A 24,586-nucleotide genomic window follows, 5' to 3' on the forward strand; every position below is an offset into this window, starting at 1 on the left:
TTTTTTTACTTTTTTTAGAAATGATTGCTTAAGCATTTAAAAAAAAAAATTGATGCGCTGTTACCCTGTAGCCTCAGCTAGCCTAGAACTCACTATGTAGTCCAGACTGACCTCTATCTCACAGAGATCCACCTGCCTCTGCTTCCTGAGGGCTGCCATTAAAGCTGTGCGCCACCATGCCTGGCTGCTTAAACATTTTGTATCTTGTGCATTTCCATATGAAATGCACAATTAGCTTTTTGATTTGTACAAAAAACAGTCTCTACTGTTTTGATAGGAATTATATTGAGTCTGATTATTGTTTGAGGGTATTACCACTATCTCAATATTATCTTCCAATCTATGAACATGGGCTATCTTTTCATTTATTTGGGTTTCTTTAATATCTTTGTAATGTTTTATAACTTTCACTATACCTGTCCTTGAACCTCTTTGGATAAAGTTTTTCTTCTTAAGTATTTTATTATTTTTTGCTGTTATAAATAGAATCTTTTCTTAATTTTTTTTCATGTTCACTGAAAATATATAGAAATAGATTTGATTATTTTTTATGCTGGCTTTGTACTGTGCCATCTTGCTGAACTCTTTTATTACCTATAATAATTTTAGAGGCTTCCTTGAGATTTTTGTTCAGTGTGGTGTTATCTGTAAGTGGAAATAGTCTTCTTTTTCCAATATGAATGTCTTTTATTTCTTTCTAACTTTGACTTGAACCTCTAGCACAATGTAAAACAGAAGTCACAAACACATATTCCTTTTTTTTTTTTTTTTTTCTAATCTTGAGGAGAAAGCCTTTGGTCCTCTATCATAAAGTATCATGAATTAGCTATTGTTTTTCATATATGCTCTTTTTAAAATTGTTTATTGTTTGGCATTCATACATTTAGATATAATGAATTGTAGTCATTTTTACCCCCATCCAACCCCCCCCCCTCCTGAAAGAACGCTTCTTCTCCCCAAATCCCCTACCTACTTTCCTGTCTTCTTTTTGTGTGTGGCTCATGGAGTTTAATTGGAGTTTCTTGCCCAAGCATAGATAGGAAGTGATTCACTGGATCAAAGGCAACTTAGTACCACACTACTGAAGAAAATGCATCCTCTTCCCCAACAACTATTAATTAGTACTAGTTCCTCAGGGAGGGGTGGGGCTTTATGGGCCCCGTGTTGACTGGGCCCAAACTTGTGCAGGTCCTGTGCACGTAACTACAGCTGTAGTTAATGAGTTCAGTGGTTGTGTCATGTCCAAAAGACCTCTTTTTGCTGCACATTTCCCCATCCTCTGGCTTACATTCTTTCTGCCCCCTGGTCCATGATGTTCCTTCCACCTTGCAGGAGCTGATATTGCCATCCCACGTGGGGCCAAGCATTCCACAATCATTTCTTGGCACTTTGGCTAGCTATGGGTTTCTGCATTAACCACTGTCTTCATGAGGCTGAGGATGTTCCCCTCTACCCCCAGTTGAGGGTGTTCCTTATGAAAGGGCATTGAGTCCTTTTAACTATTTCTTAGATCCTTTTTAATTTTATCTTCATTTAAAAATATGGATAATATATATGAAGTTAGGCATCTTCTTTTACATTTTATTTCCTAATAATACATACTCTGTTTTTTTAGATTTTGATTTCAAAGTAAATGCTTCCTGAACTTTAAAAACAAATTACTTATTTTTATTTTATGCCTATGAGCCTTTTACCTGCATGTATGTATGTGCACCATGTGTGCACGGATGTAGAAGAGGGTGTCAGATCCCCTGGAACTGGAGTGATGGATGCTTGTTAGCCACCATGAGGGTGCTAGGAACTGTGTTCTCTGCTCTTAACTGCTGAGCCATCTCTCTAGGCTCCGGACTTTTGCTCCTAGTGACCATTTGTGTAATCAAAAGAATTATTTTCCTTTATATCTCAAACACTATGTCAAAATACTTATTTTCCCTCTTTTCTTCATATCTAGGGGTGGTTTTCAGCACAAAGGGTCCTAGTGTTGGCTCTCCACTTGCCTGCTTTTAGAATTCTCTCCTGGCTGTCTTGGTCTAGAATGGTAACTGGAGCACAAAGGCACCTCTTAGAATTCTCTGTCCTGCTCTCTTTTACTTTCTGTGGTCTATGGGGAGCCTGAGAATTGCTTTGGACTGAAAGATGCAGCTTCCAAGAATGAAACACAGTGACAGTGGAATTCACTGGTCCCTCAAGTCCGTGAGTCAAAAACCAAAGTAGGAAAGATGGAACGACAAGGAAGTTGGGGAATGAGTGATGAGTGTGACCCTTTACTCCATGTCTCTGATATCAGGCCAGACATATTTCCCAGCACTTCCTGTGCCCTGAGCATTATTTTCAGTGCCTCAGGTGTATTAAATCAAGGATCCCACAGCTGCTCTCTCAGAGGCCATGACACTGAGGCACACAAGAGTTTCCAAAGCCACAACAGCCTCTGAGAGGTGAAGTCGACCCTCAGCCCAACTCCAGCCCCGTTACCCGCTCCGGAGGCATTTACTCCAGTAGCTATCCTCTGTTCTGCTTGTCCACCATAGGGCATGGCTGAACTCTGATCATGAAGTCTCTGCAGGGCAGACTGTGTATAGCTTCCTAGCATTCTTTGTGGTTAGGTGAGTGACATTCAGGTGAGTGATTCAATAAAGAATGAAATCCAGCCCCAAGCAACATCATCTTAACCCAGAAACCCATATGGAATTCTATGCATGTAGACTGGATCTTAATAACCATGCTGATTTGAATGGCTGCAAACACTGAAGCCCAGGAGCCTCAGGCAATCTCCCTCCCCCAAGACACCCAACTAGTAGTGATGGGTTGAGGATTCATCTTGACTGGTTTGTTCCCCATGATGCATTACCAGGTAAACTCTCAAAGAAATCTGTGAAAATAAAAATGCACCTGTCTTTCCTGCCCTGCTCCCAGAGGTACATAAATTCTCAAAAGCCACAGACTAGATTGGGCTTGACTTTATTTAGGGTTTGACTTCTCCTTATGCAGAAAAATGGAACATACCACCTTTAACTGATACTTTCTCAATTAGGCTGAGTAACAAATGTCTTCCTAAGCTCTGGTATTTGACATCCTATTAATTTTTTTAAAACTCCCATTGTTTTCTTCCCGATAGGCCTGCTACATTCCAGGTCTGAGACAAATGTATGCTTAGAGGCAGAGTCATTTAATAAACCATATTCGCCTCAGACAACTGAGGCGCTCTGAAGAAACCTAAACCCAAGTAGATCCAGCAGGACACTTAACCTCATCTTCCGTTATCCAGCTTATTTATTAGTGGAGACTTCTGGGTTAGACTGTTATCAAAACTTGTGGTAAGTTGCTGAGGGTGAGGCATACCTTGTTCTACACAGAAGAAGTTCTGCCATCTGTGGGAGGGGCAGCCTCCCTCACGTAGGTGACAGGCTCTCAGAGGTTGCCCTGCTTTGGGTAGCAGCCCATACAGGCTGCATTTTATTACACAAGTCCCTGGTGCCAGAGTAGACACTGAGACTTGAAGAGGCTAGACCATATTTGCATTCCCACCCACACCAATTATGATAAACACCAATTATTCAGACGTTAGCCCTTTAAGCAGCATCCTCTGAATTGGTTTTCAAAAGTCGGGATCTCATAGTGGAACCAAGCAGGAAAGAAAAGAATGGAATAATTGGAGGCTGCTGTCTTTTCCCTTTCCACAGAAAATTATTTGAAGAGACAGGCCAGAACTTTACAGAGGCGATACCAAGAAAAGTTGTAATTTGGACGTCGGCTGTCGTGGCTTTAGGGTGTTTGCTTAAGGATGTTTCTCTCCCACCCTCTCTCCACAGACATACTTCAATGACAATATCCTCACCCTGATACGGACCTTGGTGACAGGAGGAGCCACACCAGAGCTCGAGGCTCTGATTGCTGAGGAGAATGCACTTCGAGGGGGCTACAGCACTCCCCAGACACTGGCCAACAGGGACCGTTGCAGAGTGGCCCAGTTAGCTCTGTTGGATGGGCCCTTTGCAGACTTAGGGGTGAGTCCATACCACAGGACTCCTGACCCGGTGTTTACACAAAACCTGATCTGAGTGAACTGTGTCAGACAGCGATAAGCCAGGCTTCGGTGTTTCTTTCTTCCACTGTAAATAACTAAAGAGGTGGGATTTATGGGTTCCTGTTTACCAGGCCCTGCACTTTACGCAGAGAAATTCATATAAATCCTCATGCCAACACTTTGATGTGGGCTCTGTTACCACATGCTCCTAGGCAGCTGTGAGGCACAGGGCACTCATACCCAGGCACCCTGACTTTGGAGCTGAGGGCCTCTCAGTCCTTTCTGTCTTCCCCTGGTGTTTTCTCACAGAGAAGGAACAACACATACCTAAGTTTGGGAAACACTTCTGCAGGATCTTCGTAGCCCAGAACTACTCAGTCCTGACTCTACCAGAACATAAGCTCAGCTCCAGGTCCAGGGATCAGAACTTTTGTATCTGCATACCACCAGGGAACTGGTGGTGTTTGAAGCATCAAAGCAGTTACGTATATCCAGCAACCAGGGACCAAAGTAGCAGGGTCTCAACTGGTTCCTTCGATGCCTTTATTTCTAAAGCTAGGTTTTGGGATTTCCGAGTCTGGACCCAGTCATGCTTCCTCGGCTCTCCTTCAAAGGAAGGGACCAAAGTCACCCTTTGGCTTCTGTGTACTGGCATTGGTCGGATGCTTTGGAAGGGTCAAGATGCAGCCTTGACCCTTATTCCTAGCCAGGTACATAGATGTGTTGAGGGAGGGGAGCTATGAGTCTTGGGAATGAATGGACAAACCTATTGCACAAACAACAGTGTGGCTCAGAAAGGCTAATTATGGGAAAGGTCTTTCTGGTTGTTTTAACATGTCAATGTCTACTTGCTCTGGAATTTTGATCACTTCTAGGCTGGGACCTACTTCAGACTGGACTGTGTTGAAAGACAATTGCATACTTCGTGGCTCTTTACATAGCATTTCCTCAGTGATACACTTGAATAAAACAAATACTTTCAATAATGGTGAACTCTAGGCCCATTTCTTGTCTCATATCATGCCCATACGGAAATTTCTTTTGTTCCTAGGAAGTTACGGTGTGACTTTCCTGTGATAATGCCCACCTGGGGCCACCTGTCTGCATGAGCCTCAGTATTTTGAATGCATTTCCAAATGACCATGTTGTTTTCACTTTCTGATCAGGCCCCAGTCTCTGGGAAGGTGGCTGTGAACTGATTAGAACTGTGAATCCCAGTTATCTCACCTGCAGACCCCCCAGCTCCTGGGGAAACACTTCCTCTTCCCCCTTTGCCATCTCTGAGGTTCGCAAATTGTGCTTTTCACACACACGGTTCTCATCTCAGAGAGTCTATCGTCATAGGCCTTGGTAGGGGCTTTTCTTCTTACAGTGATTTTCATTATCACTTGGGCAGTTTTGAGAGCCTGGTCCAATCGTAATAGCCGAAGCTGAGCTGGGGCGAAACAGTCCGCATATTGAAGAGATGGTGTCTTTCCTTACAGTTGGACATCTGAGACCTTCAGGCGGCCTCACCTCAGGTGAAGAAAGACAGAAGCCCCTTTGGGCTCTCGTCCTTCTATGTGGAAAACTGGCTAGACACGAGAGGAAACTCCCATGGTTGTCAGATCCCTAAAGTCACCCACGCTGGGTCTAGGCTATTAGCCATGTTAACTTTCTGAGCCACAGTCCCTAGGCACAGACCCTCCAGCTCTAGAGACAAGAAAACAAGCTTTTATGGAAAGGCCCCTTTCCCCCTGGACCTCAATTTCCAGGCAAATAAAAACTGATGTTTCCTTCTGTTCTTTTGTTGTCCCTCAGGATGGTGGTTGTTATGGTGATTTGTTCTGCAAAGCTCTGAAAACATATAATATGCTTTGTTTTGGAATTTACCGGCTGAGAGATGCCCACCTCAGCACCCCCAGCCAGTGTACGAAAAGGTGAGTGTGTCTTCCCAGGCTTTGGTCTTACTGGAATGTAAAGGCATCAGTGCCCTCTCCTGTCTCCTGCAGGCAAAGGTCTGTGTGTGTGCCCTTAATGCATGAATTACTCTGCCTGCATTAAATCTGACACTGAGCTTGGGAATTACGGGGAATATTTTTCTTTAATAACAAGCAGTGAATAGGAAACCATTGTGGGAAGAAGTCATGTTTTCTAGGACGGTTCCTTCACCCAGTTACAAACATTGGAATCCCAAGCTCCAATTAACTGGAATTGCTCCTCGGTACCTAATTTAAAGCTGCTCACATTGCTAGTGTTTAAGATAACTAGTTCTTTGGCCATACCTTTGAATTCTACATGTTTACTTTTCTTATTTTGTAACTGACTCACTTTGTTTTATATATTTATTTTTAAAAACTCGTATATTATGACTGGGCATGGTATTGCATGCCTTTAATCCCAGTACTCAGGAAGCAGAGGCAAGAGGATCTCTGAGTTTGAGGCTAGCCCTGGTATACATAGGGATCCAGCCTGTGCTACATAGTGAGACTGTCTCAAAAAACAAAAAACAAAAAAAGAAATTTGTATATTATCACCTGAAACAGAAAAATATAACAGTTTAATGTGAGTTGTGTTTTTCTCGTATGCATTAATATAAATTCATAGCAGGCAAAAAAATTAAGAGTGTATCTTAGAATTACTCAGATCAGTAATTACTGAGAGTTTGTGTAGTACACCCTAGGAAACAAGGCACACAGGAGGGTATGCCTCAGCTCTCTATATTAGAATCATCTGGGGAGCTTTAAAAGCTACTCTGGAGGCTGGAAAGATGGCTCAGCGACTAAGAGCATTGACTGCTTTTGTAGAGGACCCAAGTTCAATTCCTAGCATCCACATGGGAGGTAACAACTGTCTGTAACTCCAGTTCCAGGGTATCTGATGCTCTCTTCTGACTTCTGCAAGCATTGCATGACACGGGTGCTGTGGAGGTCAGCAGAGGGCTTTGGATTCCCCTGGAGCTGCAGTTAAGGACGTAGCTGCCATGTGGGTGCTGGGAATCGAACCTGGGTCCTCTGCAAGAGCAGTCAGTGCTCTTAACCCTGAGCCATCTCTCTAGCCCCAACAAATAAAATATTTTTTAACAATGATTTGTAAGCTGGATGTGTGCTGCACTTGAGAGGCAGAGGCAAGCGATCTCTGTGAGATTGAAGACAGCCTTTTCTACATGGTGAGTTCCGTTCCTGGTCCAGGCTGGCTAGGGCTATGGGGAGACCCTTCAAAAGACTGAAAAACAACAACCCAAAAAAGCAAGACAAAACAAAACAAAAATCTGATTTAAAGAGTGTGTAAAAAATATATATACACATATTGTAAAATATATAACAAAGCTTATATATCTGATTCCCAAGAATTTCAGCATATAGTGAGTTAACAGTTGCCTCAGACTGGTGAGTTCTGGCTCTCACAAGTCACAGGGTATAAGAATCACATGCTGAAGTTTTGAAGGACAAAGCACTAAGCACCGGCCATGGGCTTCGATTGCTTTCCTTGCTTTCTTCCAGTGCTAGGGACTGAACCTGGGGCCTCACGCATGCCAGGGAAATGTTCTACCACTGAGCTATGTCCTCAGTCCAAGAATATGCAGTTTTCTGAGGTTCCCAGAAGGTGCAGAGACTGTGCTTCAAGATCTATTGCTGCTGTGGAGGGAACACAGTGATTATTGATTATTGTAGTGATGAATGGTGTCAGAGAGAAGAAAGAAAGCTTGACCTAGTGAGGAGAGCAGGCAAGCAGGTGCCTATAGACAGCGACCAGGGAATGATTTTGTTTGTTTGTTTGTTTGTTTGTTTGTTTGTTTTGAGACAGGGTCTCACTGTGTAGCCCTGGCAGGCCTGGAACTCACTACGTAGATCAGACTAACCTTGAACTTACAGAGATCTGCCTGCCTCTGCCTCTTCCTCCCTAGTGCTGAGATTAAAGACATTTACCATTAAACCCTGCCCTGGCCTGGAGAACTATTTTAAAAGAGATGCAAAGATCATGGTAAGCAAAGATCTTGTGATCAATGTCTAGAGTTGTCAGGAAATTCCAGTAGGAAGTTTCAGTGCAATTAGATTATCTCTATTTGCTATGAACTTGACCCTGTACAGAAAAATGCACATAGACCATAAGAATTATGGTTTGGTTCTTCCATTAGTAACTGTAATTTGACACCTTTGTCTGAGTTTCTGACTGGCTGCCTTTGATTGAGTTAAACAGGCAGATTCCTTTAGTTTGGAAGAGAGTTTGAGGATGTTGAACCATGTACATCTTCCAGATCCTAGGCTAGACTTGACTTGAGCAGCCGTGAAGCTCCCTTTGGTTCTGGGAATGTTGAATTCTGTACCGGCTCATGCCAACCTGTGACACCTTTGCTCTCTCTGTCCAGGTACGTCATCACCAACCCCCCCTACGAGTTTGAGCTGGTGCCGACAGACCTGATCTTCTGCCTGATGCAGTTTGACCACAACGCCGGCCAGTCCCGGGCCAGCCTGTCCCATTCCTCCCACTCATCACAGTCCTCCAGCAAGAAGAGCTCCTCTGTCCACTCCATCCCGTCCACAGCAAACCGGCCAAACCGGCCCAAGTCCAGGGAGTCCCGCGACAAACAGAAGTACGTTCAGGAAGAACGGCTTTGATATGTGTACCCACCGCCACCATGTGTGAAACTGTATCTGCCACTCATTTCCCCAGTTGGTATTCCAGCAAAGTAACTTTCCCCGTTTTCCCTGTAGTCCTCCCTGGTTTTTTTTTTTTTGTTTGTTTGTTTGTTTTTTTTACACATTTTGCATATGTATGATAGTGTGCATGTGGTTGTAATTTTTATTTCACCACCATAAAACCCTTGAGCACTACAGGACCAAAAGTTATTTATGATTCGAGGGTAAAAGTAACCCAAAGGCATGCTCCAGACATCCATAGGTCACTGCAGGAATAGGTTCACAGATGACAAGGAATGCTTATGATCCTTGTCAGTCAGGCAGAGCAGGTTTATTTAATGTTCAAGAAAAGTTTATTCTGATTTATCAGGATTATCAGGGTGCTTTGGGTTTTGATATTTTTTGTTTGTTTTCCTTTATACACACACACACACACACACACACACACACACACACACACGCAAAGTTAGCACATGTTCATTTGAAACAAACAACCAAAACCAATGAAAATATTGATCATTTCCACTCTCTGGGCTGAAGTATCACAAAACATTTGAAGAGCTTTCAAAGTGTGTGTGGATGATGGTTAAATATCTGCTTGTTGCAAGAGAGCATCAGAGCTTTTATTTTTTTTCTTTCTTTTTTTTCTTTTTTTCTTTTTTTTTTAGTTATTCACCAAGACCTTTGGTCCCAGAGCTAGTTTCTTTTGGGAGTTCATGGGAACATTTCTAACCTTAATGCAGAGGGAAAAAAGCAGTTTTCTACACCTGGATGTATCAAACCCTAGTCATTTCATTTACGTGAAAAGTGGTTTGGTTGCATTTTCCGTTGTTATTCTGTCTCCTCACGCTGCCATATGAATAGATAGTTTTTTCTTTCACTTTTGACATTTGGGATGAAAAGCCATATGTATCATAAATATCAGATGTAAGTCATTAAAAACTGCCTTCCTGGGACTTTTACATCTTTTAAAAGGTGAATCACTTACCTTATGTACAGAATAAATAATGCTCAGAAAAGAGCAAGTATTTTTCCACGCATTCTCAGGGGACCTTTTTACTCCCCTTTGTTTGACTAACGAGGGCCCCAATGCCAGATAGAATCAAAGGCCGGGGCAGTGGTGGAGTGAGAGGGAGACAGACCCAGCAGCGGGTATGTTTTGGTAGGAGCCGACATGCCAGGTAAATGGGGAAATAGGAGGGTCAAAGCACAGTTGACTCAACAAAGACAAAAGCTAGCAACCACCTTACATTGTGAGCACAGCTGCATGGTGCTGTGTCCCCAAACAGAAGACTGGCCAGAGAAGTTCTTTACCCTCCAGTTCTTTAGGCTGTCACCAATTCAATAAGAGAACTTCTTCCCTGTCATTTCAAGATAGGGTTACGATGAGCACAAGTGAGCCAGACACATTTCCATATATATTTTTTCTTTTGTTTTCTTTCTTTCTTAACTGTTAGACATATGGGAGAAAAGGTAGAAAAATATCCTCCCCCCTTTTTTTTTAAACGTACAACGATTAGGTGTTTCATGCATGCAAACCAAGTTTTAGGTGATATAGGAGTTCTTAAAATTAGGCCAACTCTACCATAACCAAATTCTGGTGTGGATGGACTATCCCTGGGCTCGCATGAACCTAACTGAGATGTTTACTTAAAATCCATTGATAGAATAGGGACAGAAAGCAGGAAAAAAGAACTGTCACCGCCCTAACATCTCTTTAGAACAGGTGTTTTTATGGTGAATGCTTTGGATTTAGGTTTTGGATCCCCTGTCTTTTCCAGCATGATAGTTTTGGAGATTTGCTTGCTGTGTGATTGACAAGCACTTTTACTGACAAAAATTGGTGAGGCTCCATCAGAACCTCCACATCCCCCACCAAAGACAGGAGCAGCGCAGCACTCCAACCAGCAATGAGTTGGGGGTAATTGTATACATGTATATTCAAAAGCCCTGTGAATGGAAGTATTTTCTTTCAAATTATTTTTGTCCCTATGTATTTTGATTTATATATTACATACATCTATCTCTTTATATATAACTATATATATGTATATATATATAAAACTATATATACATACCCCTTAGTTTGGATCATGAAGAACTCTTCATGCATTCTTTGCAAAGGAGGTTATGAAGTTACGCCCTCAGGACATTTATAACTATAAGAATGTGCCAGTTAAAGTGCTCAACAGGAAATATGACAGTTTAAAAGCATTGTAAAACTCACATAGCTTACTTCTCTCTCTAAAGTGCAACAAGGATGAATAGGATGGGCCAAGGTATGACAATTAATGGTTCTGCATGACCTAGCCGCTGCTGGGGGTTCCTTCTATAACGTTGTCCTTGTGAAAACTTTTGTGGAATTAAAAAAAAAAAAAAAAGGAGTTACAAATTTTATTCTGTTATTGGTTTGTTTTATTTTTCTTTCTCTTGTTCTGTTTGTGGTTCTATTTATTTTGTTTTGCTTTTCCTCCCTCCCCCTTTCTCCCACCTCCGTCCTCTTTCTCCCCCTTCCTCTCTTTCTTCCTCCACTTCCTCAATCGCTCAGCGCAATGAGGCTGTACTGCTGCTATGGCAAGATTCTTTAGAGTTTGTTTTGGTGTTCTTGGGTTTGGGGGGGGTGGGTAGTTTGGGGGTAACGTCTCTCCATCTGGCTTGCCTTCCAATCTGCACGTGGCCTCCCTGCCCACCTTGGTACCTTGCTCCAAGTCTAAAAGCATTTTCCCATTGAGAAACCCAGCTGCCTCCACTTCCCATCACCACTGCCCAAACCTGGCCCCCATCGGTCTGTTCACATCTCTATGTTGATCTTGGCAAGACAAATCAAGTGATGGCAACAGCTGATAAACTTTCCTGGAAAACGTTCATAGCTATTCCATTTGGCAAATGTGCTTCTCTGTTAATATTTTTTCCTCCTTTTGTTTGAAGCAGGAGGGTTATTAATGGCAAATGAATTGGTCTCTTTTTTTGTTTGATCAGTATGAACCAAAGTTAAAACTGTTCAGCTGTATGAATCAACTAGAAAGCCTGTGTTCAGTTATGCAGGGGCTGATGATGCGGTCTCCATGGCACCAAAGTATCCCCTGCCACTTTCAGATATTTATTAAATCCCAAGCAGAAATGGGGCGGACAGAAATAAATCCAAAGTGTGTTTTGACGCAGTCAGTTAGTAGCCTCAATGAGATGATACTGGAATGGGAACAGACTGTGACAAGGGATGAAATGTGGGGCTTTTCCCTGGATTTTGGGCACACAGTCCCCACCGGGTAATTACGGATCCTTGAGAATCGATCAGAGATGAGTACTGATATATTTGATGATGGAAAAGTTATCATGATTCCTTCTCTTTTATTAGCTGAAACTTCCACATTATACATTTTCCTCGATAGAGTGAAGACTTTCCTCCGTTGTTTTCCATTTGACTCCAAACTTCCTCTTTCAAGAAAACAGCAGCTCACTTAGGAAGGAAGCATGCATACAAGTGTCTTGTATTATGTCTCTTCCCTACTTCCTCCTTCCCTGAAGTGGAAACTAACAGCAAAGGGTAGAAAGTGAGGGAGCACTTTGAGGGGAAATCTGTGCATTTAAAAGGAACCAGAGCTAGGAACTCGGTGGTCTTCTCAGTTCTGGAAGAGAAGCATTTTGTCAGCCATTCTGTCCAATTTGTTCAGGATTTGCAAAGAGCAAATGTTAAGTGAATTGGTAGACTAGGAGGGAAACCTTCTCAGCCACAGCTGTGGGATTCTTAACATCACTAACATCTATCTGCCACTGGGGTCCTTCCCCAAAAGAAGTTAAACAGGATCATTTTACTGAAAAATTTCCACTACAATTGGGAGAGGTTTCGATTCCATTCCAAATATTAAAGGTTTTGTCCCAGGATGTTAAAATAGGCAGTACATTTTATATTGGGGGAAAAAATCTCACTTTACTCATTTTTTAATATGTTTTAAACATTTTATCATTTATCCTCCTCCCCTTGGTTTATTCTTGAAATCATGGCAATTACTGCCTGAGGTGTTCACAAGACTCCTCTGCTGGTGTCAGCCTTTTGGAGCTGGATCCTGCTTTCTAAGCCAGGGGACAGCCCTGTGGGCTCAGTGAGTGGACAGGCTGACTCTGCCTGTTGGCAGCATTGTCAAGATCGTAGGTGACCAGATGAACCTTTAACTGGCGTTACTTTGGCATGGGGAAAGCCTTAAAGGTGTCTGTATCCCAATAGAGACAATTAAATCAGCCTGTCAGGTTCCTATAGCAACAGGCTCCTTGAAGGAGAAACAATGAGAAAGTGCAGAAACTTCAGGGACTATGGAAGTTAAGACAGGGTACAAATCGATTTCTCCATCAGCTTCCTGCCTTGTCATAATATGATAAAGTAGCTGTGGGCACCTGTCACTGAGCTGGTGAACTATCTCCCATTCAGAGACTGTACGTGGAAAAGCGACAGCAACTCTTGCCACCTAAGAGGAAAGAGCACCCTCAGGGTTCTGCTGGGCTCAGGGCTGCAGAAGATGGTGCAGAGGGGCCAGATTGCTTGCTCAGTAAGACTTTCAGCTAAAGAGACCATCAGTCATGGTGGTCAGTTACAGAGAAGTGAGACCAGAGGAAACTGCTCTGTTATAGACAATATTCATCTCTATGAAATGGCTCTATTCTTCTGAGGCAGGAGAAGAGGCGCCAGGATGCATAGGTATGGCTGGGAGGCATCAAGGGTTTGGTGAGCAGAGGAAGAGTGCCACGCTGCCTATTGGAATTTGTGATCGGGGAAGCCAAATGGCATTGCCCTCGAAGGCTGGCGCTCCTTGTTAGCCCTTGCTGTCTCACTGCTCTCTCTATTCAAATGCAATGTTTTCCTCCCAAGCCTTTGCTCTCCAGCCCTCAGCTTGTGGTGCTGCAAGAAGAGGGCCAATTATTCCAAATGCCTTTGCTGTGTCATTGGCTCCCCTTTTCTGCAGCATTAGAAAAGGCTAAATCCCACAGCTCTGACAACCCACAGAGCCAGCAGAAGCTCAGTGTTCACAGTACAGCTGTTTCTCCCTCTGTTGGTGGAGCCCTGAGTAGCTCAGCCCTTCCTTAATATAGGGTTCTCCTCCAGGAGGAAGTCCTGACTCTTATTCTGAACTCTATGATTACCTACCACTAATGATAGAAGGCACAGGTAGCCCTCTATGGGGTCAGGTCCTGAACTCCCCAACATAACACCACCATGGTACCCCTTCCTCTCATGTACCTTCTGGATGAAGACCACCCACAAGATATTCCTGTGTCACCTCCACTGCCACAGTTTACATTCTTCAGAACTGCTCCTAATAAATATACCCTAGTTCTCTGCCCCTGGCTTCTACATTCAAGAATACCATTTGTAATTACACACAGAAGGTACTGTCCCTCTTACATCCTACTCATAGCTATGCTAACCTTAACACTAAAAGCTAATGCCTGGTCAGTCATCCCATCCCCCCTACTTTGCTCAGCACATTACATACACGAATACATTCAATCCTCATGATCATCCCAGATGTAGATGCTGTTAGTATCTCCATATGACAGATAAGAGATCTGAAGGACACAAAAGTCTATGCTATTAGCCACTGTGATATGAAGTCCCTACCATTAATATTAATAATTTTAGCAACACATTTGCTTACCATGTAGCTGAATGTGTGGTAAGTCGTGGGCAGCAGTTCTATTGATCCAAGCAACAAGGGTAGCAGTATCATTTCCTCAGCTCTATTCTATAGAAGAGAAATGACACTAAGATACTTTATGTAGTAACTTCCTCAGAGCCATGCAGATAACATGTGAGTGACCCAAGCCCCTTGACTAAAGACTGCTGTCTGCTGGCATTTCCTTGGCTTCCTCCTCATGGTGTGCCCATGGTGCACATAGTGCCATAGCTGGTCTGGAAATGAGATGCTCTCATTGGTATATGAATAATTTTTCCTCCAGCCATTTTCTAGATTTTATTTTGTTGTACCAGCATGCCTTCTATAGACAGGACCATGTCATTCCCTCCCTAACTCTAACTGCCTTGTGACAAAAACTCCTGGCAGATCACACATTGTGCTCAGAATGAGGGTATTGTGCCTAGTTCATGGGCAAGCAGCATGGGAACAAATGCAGCCATTTTCCCCCTCGGGCACTGAGGAGCCCCTCACAGCCAGATCATAGCACTTCTCATCTTAGGAATGAAATAAGTGACAGAAATTCTTGGCATGTGGGGCCAGGTAAAGCACAGAGATAATCAAGCCTGTGGCGTTGCCCTTGACCACTTCAGCACTCATTGGAATTCCTGCTTTGTGTCCTCCTTCTGGTACCCATTTTGTAACCACCCATTGGCACAGCTTTGCCTTTGGAAGATAGGATTCGATAAACCAAATTTTCACTGTCGTATCCAAAGCACACTCCATGGAAGCCAAGTGGCTGGGGGCCTTTAAAATATGCCTCCCTCTGAAACTTTTTGAGAGAATCTCTTCACAAAATGCCTTTGTCCCCAAACATTTCAGACAGTGTGCAGGGCAGTCCTACAGTTCAATTTCTTCACCATCTTATCTGACCATGTCTCTCACAACACACATACTTAGCACTTAGGAGATGCTGGAATGAAACAACTGTTTCACAGGCACAATGAGGATCTCACTTCCTGACTGGGAGGCCTTTGCACACAGTCTCTTCTTTCTCTGGCTGCAAACCACAAGGGCTACTCTCTCTAAGCCTGATTTTTTTGGCAAGAAATGTAAAGGGAACAAAGCTTAAATGGGGGAAATAATGTTGTCTCTCTTACGGACAGCAGAAGGAAATTGATATTCTCTCTGCGGTGAAAGGTCAAAATGCCCGCTTTGAATTGAACTGTAAAGACTAAATTCTCAACAATTATTCTCTGCAGCAGTTATAAAAATTTCAGCAAATTGCAGCTGTTTGGTCTTTCACCCAAAAGACCTCGTTTCCATCAGCAAGACTTACTCTTCCAACCTGGCATGCCCAACCTAGCACTAAATCCCTTTAGCAAAATCATCCTGCATAGCTGTGCTGCCAGAGCCAAGGGCAGCTCAGGCAAGCAGAGCACAAACACCAGACTCCACTCTGAGCATCATCTTTACACATAAACCGTTTGAGAAAGTCGTAGTTTGAAATTGTTTCAGAGACCTGGCAATGCTTTTAAACATGATAACCATCACACTTTACTCTTCTCTGAAAGGTTAGTTTAATCGTAGATCACAAAAAATTGGTTTCCACAAATGCATAATGGTTCATCTATGTCACACTTGAACTAAATGGTTTTTTAAATGGAGCTGAAATTATTTTGATGTGTACACAGTCCCGGATTTCTATACAACCTTTTTTAACCAGCCCATCAGGAGTCTTGCCTCTAAAGCTTCATTAATAATTCAGAAGTGCTGATGACTTTAAAAGATCTATGGAATGGAAGCTTAGGAAAAAAAAAAAAACTCTGCTTGACAAAAAGATAAATGTATGTAGAAAGAAGCTCTAGGAGCTGGCAAGCTGTAGATCATCTCAGAACAGATTGTAACTTTATCATTCTGTCAGGGGGAATAATTTAAAGCACTTAATCAGTTAGCTTCACTGTGAGGATGTAGCATTATGAATTCCTATCGTCCAATCTGTTCAAATCAAAGTGAACTTAATTATAATAGGTGAGAGAGCCAGAGCAGGAGGGAGTATGGGGAGAAGATGCAAGAGGTAGCAGGTGTCCTGAGGGCTAAACCGAGCTTCTGAACAAAGGTAGGGAAGCTTTTCCCAGTTATGCCCCAGCCCCGGTGTCAGCAACACTGGGGTCTCGGGGCACTGGAAACAGTGCCGGAAATAGCAATAATACAGACCAAGGAAGAAGCAGTGTTATCATGAATTGATAATAGATGTTTTATTTATAAGCCAACACACAACACACACACACACACGCACACACACGCGTGCACACACTCTCCAAGCCAGATGAGCAGTCCCTTTAACATTTAGGTCCATAACCAGCCACAAGACAGATGTAAATTGTTCAATAAGCAGAAAAGGAAACAGAGACAGTGTTCTCTTTATAGCAGGCGCTGTCCTTGAAACTATTTCTCTTTCTCTTTTCTTTCCCTGAGCCAGTAAAACAAAGCCTATGAGACCCAAGTTAAAGGATCTATCTGCCCAATCCCTTCCTGTCTGTACTCATGGACAATTTTCCAGAAAATTTCAGTTCTAGAAAGGGGCAGTGGCGAGAGCTGAATCTTGTAAAATAGCACAGCCCAGCTGAAAGGATGCTCCCCCACAGAGCCCCAAAGGCCCTGACTCAGCAGATTCTCAGCCATTTCTGTATTTGGGGTGGACATGAAACACCAAGGCTCCATCAAGCTCTCCATTGACAGCTTGGGTTATTATAGTCAGCTGAGATATTGCCACTTGGAACTCTTTTCCTAACTTCATACACACAGAGTTCTCTTTCCTGAAACATGGGTTGCTTTTCTTATTATCATTCTTATTGACCAGCAGCTTCTGTGGGATTCCTTTACCCCCAAATGATCAGAGGGATGCAAAAGAAACAGAAGTGGTGTGGTTGATACCTGCCTTTAAGTCCAATTGTTGTAACAAAGCTAAGTAAGGCTGGGAAGCGGTAGTATTGCAGAAGAGCCTCTAGACCATTTAAAAGCTCTGCAGTAGGGATGGTGACTGTGCAATTCCCAGATGCCCAAATATTTCCTCAGATGCAATGTCTGTCCCCCACGGCTGATTCATGCATCATTCCCTCCCCCACCAAAGCTTTTTTAAGCCACCATGGTAACTCCAGCCAATATTGCCAGGGTTCCTCTTCCAATCTTTCCCTTATTCTCTGAGGTCTATCCTTGGTGCTTCCGAGTCCCAATGGCACATTCATTTTGTTCATCAATTGCTACAGGAAAGAGAGGTATGTTTGAGGTTCCGGGGTCTTCTCTCCACTGCACTGTCTTAGCAATTACTCACTGTCAGCTTTTATCGATTACCTTTTTGCATTTTTCAATAAACTTTCCAAAAGCTTTACCCTAGGACTAATTAAGCTTCTCGTTTCTCCTTCTTGTTCTCTATCCATTTCGCCTTTTAGCAGAAAAGAAATGGTTTACAGATGAACCGGATAATGCCTATCCCAGAAACATTCAAATCAAGCCCATGAGTACCCACATGGCTAACCAGATCAACCAATATAAATCCACAAGCAGCCTGATCCCTCCAATCAGAGAAGTTGAAGATGAATGTTGACTCCCAGGAGACCAGAACTATTTTTTTAAAGCCTGACAAACTTCATAAATGGTGACGTGACTTCTCTTCCTCTTACACGCTGAATCACTGGTGGAAACATTAGGATAAGCAAGAAAATAAAGTAGACAGATCTTTCTCTTTGTCTGCCTTGAATATTGCTTCCATGTACTTTGGAAAAGAAAATGATTTCATTTATAAATGAACATACTGAAATAGTCATGTATAGCTTCTAGCATTTTAAATTATTTTTATTTATTAGAAAGAAAATATATTTTTTCTTTTTTTTCATTGTCAAATATCTTCGCTTATAGCAAATAATGCAAAATCAAAAGGAATAAGTGGCCAGACTCCTCAATGCCATTTCTCTTTGTTCTCTCTTTTTCTTTGAGGAGAGTGATGGGCACTACCACAATTAATTGTAACTAAGGGAAATGGATTACTAACACAATTTTAAAATGGCCAACAATGTATACATGTATTTTAGCAAATTTAAAAAAAAAAAGGGTCAGAGGAAGAGAGGTGAATACTTGTCTCTCTCCTGAATGAGTGTGTGTTTTGATCTGCATTGACACCAGCTCTTAATAAATCAAACATATTTATTTTCATGGTTGAAAGTCAAACCTTTGTAGTTTTAGTTTGCATTCTGTATTTCTTATCCTTTGTTCATACATTTGAAGGAAAGACCTTCTTGCAGCTTTTCTGCAATTGCCAGATCGGGTTTATGTAGCCAGCTAAACATACCAGGGAGGGTTCTAGGCACCCCTGGGATGTAGAAGTTGAGACCCAGAGGCACCCAAGACCAGGCTGTGTTCGCTCTTCTCATGGTGGGGATTCCCCCGTGCTGCTGGGCTTCTCATTCCATGTTTCCAAACCATCCAAGCAAGTGATTTCAACTCTGGGAGGATCTGGTGAACTTTTTCCCCATTCAGAGCTTTTAGCCTGAAAGTTTGTGAACACCAATGAATAGTTTGACTTGACAATAGGATCAGAGATGCATTCATTCTTATCCCTGAGTTTTTGCTTAAAAGCCAGAAAATGTTCAAGATCAAGGAGACACTTTTGCTAGGATTTTAACTTGCTGGCTTTCCTTGATTTAGTTGCTGAGACAAAACATGCAAACTTGCTAAAATAATTTCAAAAACAATAGCAAACAAAAGGAAAGTAACTAATGCTCTCAATATGGACTGTTAGAAAAAGGCCTTTGAAAATTACCAGCAATGAAATGAAATGTATCAGCCACTTCAAACTGTGGTCAAAAGATCTTTCTAGCCATCAGATGCAGTTGTCACGTCTCAGCTCTGCTGTTGCCTGCATGCCCAGTGTACAGTCACCTCCGCAGTTGTTTTGTTCTCATAACTTAGGAAGTCTTTCAACTTCAAAATGATCAACCTTTGATATGATCATCAGGGTCCCTGGAAAAGCATGGATGTGATCGTGATTTTTATTTCCTTAAAAATGTCAAATGTGGACACTACCAAACTAATCAAAATAACCCTCAAAGTCCCATGATATCTATTCCACGAACTCTTTAGGCCATGATCCTATGGTATCTAGTTACGATAGTACAGATCAGATCAGAGCAAAGTAATGAGATCACCATGAAAACATATGTCCACTAAGTGCTCCAATTACCAACGTAGACAAAATGAGCTTCCACCTCTGTCCCTGCAGAGCCAATGTAGTTGTGCTCCCACCGTGTAGGCATTGTCCTGCAGTGACTTGTCAGACTGTGGTTACTCTGTTGTCACATTTTGTAGCATTAATTCTATAAAGTATTGTGAATATAATGTCTGTTCAATTGGATTGTTAAAACAAAACTATAGTCAATCACTAGTCTACTCAGCAGACTGAAATGACGTCAACAGTCTATATTCAGGCTTATAAACATTTCTCGGTTTCCAACAAACTCAAACGTGTTTGTGGGGAGAATCCACTGCTAGGATATTGACCACTTTCCTGAAAGTTAGGCCTCCTTTTACATCATGATTTTGCACTGGGGTCACCTAGGTACATTCATGTCAATCCACGCTCTTCTCTCCTTCCTGAATCATGGTGGGCTCTTTTTCACTCTTACCCCTGCTAACCACCTCTGAATTTGTTTTAGCTCTTTGATCCCCTTCTGGCAGGCAGCAGTGACTACCTGTAGAATCTTCCATTAGAGGAATGTAGGTCACAGCACTCTGGGCAATCCCATCCACTTTCTCTCCATACCAAGGCAATCTGGAAGTGGAACTCCAGCCTCATTTCAAATCCATTTATGGATAGGGATTTGAATTTAAACTTTTTTCTTTATAAATTATTTTTATTGTTTTTATTAAGACAGGGTCTCCTATAGCCCCAGCTGGTCTGGAACTTGCTATGTAGACCAGGTTGGCCTCGATCTCACAGAGATTCTCCTTCCTACATCTGCCTCCCAAGTGCTGGGATTAAAGGCGTGCGCCACCATGCCTAGCCCTAAGCGTTTTCTTCATCAGAACGGCTACAATGATAGTTTTCTATAGTAAAGGGCTTCTCAGTTCACCGAGCATCTTCCAAAAGCCAAAACCAATATGGTAGAAATCCATTTTCTTCTAAGATAGAGCAATAAACCATAAACAAAATCAAGCATATGTTTTAAAGGTACAGAAAATGACCAGGTGGTGGTGACCCGTTGGCAAAAACTGATGCCTCTGGAGGACTCAGGACAATGCCAAAGCTTCCCAGTTTGTTTCTATTTATTGAGTCCTGAGTCCTCTGTAGAGGGAAAAATTGTTTTTCCAACCACATCCACCTTAGACCAATGATGGCCTTCCTTAGCAAGGTCCATATTAGAAGGCTCTGATCTCCCATCCCAGTTTAGGGTTCCAGAAAAGCCATCTTGCCAAATTTGATTCTTGGGTGCTTTGGGAATCAGACTCTCCAGCAGGCCATTTATAAAGCAGAAAGCACCCGCCTGTGAATACTTCATTACCATCACCATCTTTCCCAATGAGAAAACTTTTGTCTAAGCAACTTTATATTTTAGAATATCACCTCAGACTAATATAAAACGTTCATTAAGGTGTTGTATGTTTAAAAACTGATTGTGACTAAGGCATGTGGAAGAACAGCCCTCTTTTGACAAGTTCTACTTTGCAAAATGAAAATGATTGAAGATTCGAAACAAGGAGTTAGAGGCGTTTGGCTTGAACTAGAAGGCAGGGGGAGAACATGTAGAAGTAGGAATATTTTCATATGGAAAGCAAAAAGTGCCCAGCTATACCTGATTTGAGGGTTAAAGAGCATTGTGAACAGTTAGCTATGAACTTTGAAGATGTTCATTTAAGTTCTCCAAGTCTTAGTGAGCTTAAACATGAGGGTGTTTCACTGAAATGGCTCCAAGTTCCCTTCAGATTATGGAAGCCAGGTGACTGTGGGAGTGGGTGTTTTTCCTCTGTCAAGCCCTTGGGGACAATCCTGTCCAGGGTTGTGATGGTGTTCCTGCTGGCCACAGCACTGATAGAGAATTCCTGAGCTGAACACAGTGTTCTGGACATAGAACAATCAGGTTCATTCCTGTTTTGTTTTCTTTTTTTCCCCTGTTTGTTTGCTTGCTTTTTTTTTTTTACCTTGGAAGCTCTTTAAAATTAAGATGCAAATGTTTACATTCAAATTCACCTGAATCATTGATTAGATGGTCCTGCCTATTTCTGGGCTTCACTTCCCAATCACATCCCTCCTCCTTCCCTTTCCTTTGGCTACTCTCTTCATCGCTTGCCCACATCTCCGGTAGTATGTAAGGAGAGTCTGGACAGCCCAAATTCTTGCCATTAGCCCCATTAATGCTCCCCCATGTTTACCTGGCCTTGGACAGCATTCACCCTTCATTACATTTCCTATCTGTTTGTGTTTTTCTTTCATTACTATACTATCTCTTTGCTGCTTACATTCATAAACAAACATTTGATGTATCATTTTCATCACCAAAGAAAAGCTTGCTGAAAGAAGGAAAGGAAAGAAGGAAGTGGATGACAGAGGAGAGGAGAAAGGGAGAAGGGAAGAGAAAGGAAGAGAGAAAAACACTATCAATAAATTGGCTGCCAAGAGACCCACCGACTCCTTGGACACTGCCAAGTGCCAGCACAAACCTGCCTAGTCTTCATTTTATTCCCATCTGCTGCTTTGGCAGTGGTGGTAAAACCACCTGTGCTGAGGATTGATCCTTTCTTGACACACCCTTTTCTACCTCTCCTCTGTTTACCCCATTTTCCCAAAGGGCCCTTTCCTCCTAGACAACAGAAATTATTACTCACTTAAATCCCATGATCATCTGACGGAGTGAGAAGGCCCTTTGGATTGATTTCTGAGGACACAGTAGTTGTAGGTAACTTCTTACCGATTCGCACTAATGCCACCATACTGATAGTTTAAACAAAGTTCATTTAGACTGCTTGTGTACATTGCCAGCTTTTAATAATTCCATGATTACCATTAAAATAAGACCATACAGGGGATATGTTACATTTTATGTTCAATACCTAGGTAAGACTGATTGAAACATATTAGGAAAGGAACCCGTATGACCAACGGCAGCAGTATCCTTAATGCTGATAGTTAGACTCTCCCTACTATTACCGTCGCACATGACTAAATAAAGCCTTCTCGTTTAGACAGTCTGTTCTAAATCTTTTTTTATTGTGCTTTTAGCATGAAATTAGGCCTAAGGCTTTTTATCTAAAGGAGTAATTCAGAATGTGTGTCAAGAAGTTGAGGAGAAAGAGCACAGAGAGAGATCAGCAGCATTTTAAGAAGCCATGCCAAGAACTAGTGCCTGGGATGGGAAAAGAAGGAGAGGTTTTCTTGAACCATTAATTGGGAAAAGATCTAGAGGAAGGCAGTATTTGCTGGGCTTTGGAGGCATTCCCATAGGAAATAAGTGGTTTGACTGGAGACATGGGGACCATGAGGCTATTCCCAACTAAAGGGAATGTAATGGGTTACAATGCATTAATAGAAATGTAATTTTGATAGACAGGCCATCTCATCTTTGATAATAGGCTTGTATAGAGGAACTAAGGAAAACTATGATGAGACTTCATGGAAGAAGGTAGAAAGGCACTTTAAGAACCACACTGAGAAGTTCAGCATTGATTTAGAAAGTCAAAGAAAACTGCTAAAAGGTCTAAGAAAAGAGTGATGGGCAGCAATGGCTAGGCACTTTTGAAATGTCATTTCTTCCTGGAAGACATCATGGAAAAGCAGCCTTTGTGGCTGAACATGTTCTCAGCAGTGTGAGGTCCTGTGGATCCACTGCAGTAGCTCACTATGCATAGCACCTGCTATCCTCACACATTTGCTCCCCGTCAGGCACAGGACAACCCTGGGCCCTTTAATTACTAGAATGTCAGCCATGGATCCACCAAAGATGAAAGGAACAGATTTTCAGACTTCTTTTGTAATATTCTGCTGCTTATACCATTTTCTGGACATGAATATAATAAAGCCATCAGGCAGACCATTAAGGAATCATAGAATATAATAAAGAACCCAGGGCTCCCAAATATGAATTAGTATTATGAAAAGGTAATCGGGACTTTGTAGATAGCTCTCAGTTCATATGTTGGAAGAATGGATCAGGGCAGAGGAATGAGAATAATACCGTCTTGCTCTCAGTAAGCTTAGAGCCAACTTAAAAGGGAAACATACAGACCTAATAGAAAAAGTAAGTGCGGATGACATAGTGTTGCCTTCCAGTGTAAGCGGAAATTAAGCAAAGAAACAATGTTATGGTTTGAAGTGGTTCGTGAAGATGGACTTTGCAGGGTAAAGGAAGTTTGAGAGTTCAGGAAGTCGAAGGACAACATCCCAGGCCATCTGGGAATGGGGAAGGATAGGCAATGTTCATTGGTGTATTGAGTAGCCCTACTGTGCACCCATTGCTTGACAGTCTGGCCTACCTACCTGGGAATACAACATTGGAGGCAAAAGAGGTTGTCCAATAAAGAATTTTTCAATACATGGGCTGTGCATAGCAAACACATATCCATGTTGGAACAGTTGTAGAAGCTTGGCTGGAGTTCCTGAGTGTGACAAAGATTCTCTGTAAAGGAAATGACCACTGTGGTGCTCAAGGGCAGAACACTACAGAGGAAAAGAGATGGAAATTAGAAACAGGAAGGCAGTTGAGAAGTGGATTCTTCTTGAGAGGAAGAAAGGGAGAACTTCCCACAGTAGGAAGTGTATCCTGGGTACAGGGAGCAAGTGGGGCTGAGAAGAGGCTCTGGGAGGCTCGGCACTCACGGAAGCCAGCCCCCCACATGTGTTTGTAAAGGGAGAAGCCCCCGTTGAGTTTACCAGAGTAGAAAGCATAGGCTTAGATGATTTTTTGGCAGATCTCTTTGAGGGCTACAGCCAAGTTGTTGGGGACTCATAGGCACGAAAAGCAGATGCTGCTGGGGCGGGAGATCTAGTCAGTACTTTGGAAAATGGGAACCAGAGAGAGGAATAACACTAAGTTAGAGAATGGATGAAGCATCCCTCATGGTAGAGATGAAGGATATTAGAGACACTAAGTCCAAAGTAGTAAGTCAGACTTGAAAGATCAAGTTCCACCTTCGTCTGTTATCTACGGAGGTTGCCACAAGGCCTGGACTGGGTGGGAAATCAGCAGGCCACTCTGGGTCACTTTGAATGCCACTGAACTAGAGGCTGCATAGAACATCTAGGTCATTCACACTCCTTCTGGAGAGAGGTG

The 24,586-nt window shown here is 42.5% G+C and overlaps 1 protein-coding gene across 21 annotated transcripts in view; it reads left to right on the forward strand.

Moving 5' to 3' along the window:
* Nucleotides 1-18,363, forward strand: part of Kcnma1 (potassium calcium-activated channel subfamily M alpha 1) — a 788,086-nt gene extending 769,723 nt beyond the window's left edge. For 6 of the 21 annotated variants that reach the window (XM_008849855.2, XM_029554472.1, XM_008849864.2 and 3 more), the window contains 5 exons: nt 3,810-4,004; nt 5,825-5,943; nt 8,373-8,597; nt 10,894-10,922; nt 17,720-18,009. In XM_008849855.2, the coding sequence (XP_008848077.1) occupies nt 3,810-4,004; nt 5,825-5,943; nt 8,373-8,597; nt 10,894-10,922; nt 17,720-17,874 (723 nt within the window). In that variant the 3' untranslated portion in view covers nt 17,875-18,009. Of the gene's footprint in view, nt 1-3,809; nt 4,005-5,824; nt 5,944-8,372; nt 8,598-10,893; nt 10,923-17,719 lie in introns of all 21 variants that reach the window. The other 15 variants (XM_029554470.1, XM_029554473.1, XM_008849866.2 and 12 more) reach the window with 6 other exon arrangements.
* Nucleotides 18,364-24,586: the final 6,223 nt, after the last annotated feature.

This window comes from Nannospalax galili, unplaced genomic scaffold, assembly GCF_000622305.1.
Source record: "Nannospalax galili isolate Female #2095 unplaced genomic scaffold, S.galili_v1.0 scaffold83, whole genome shotgun sequence".
Lineage (NCBI taxonomy): Eukaryota > Metazoa > Chordata > Mammalia > Rodentia > Spalacidae > Nannospalax > Nannospalax galili.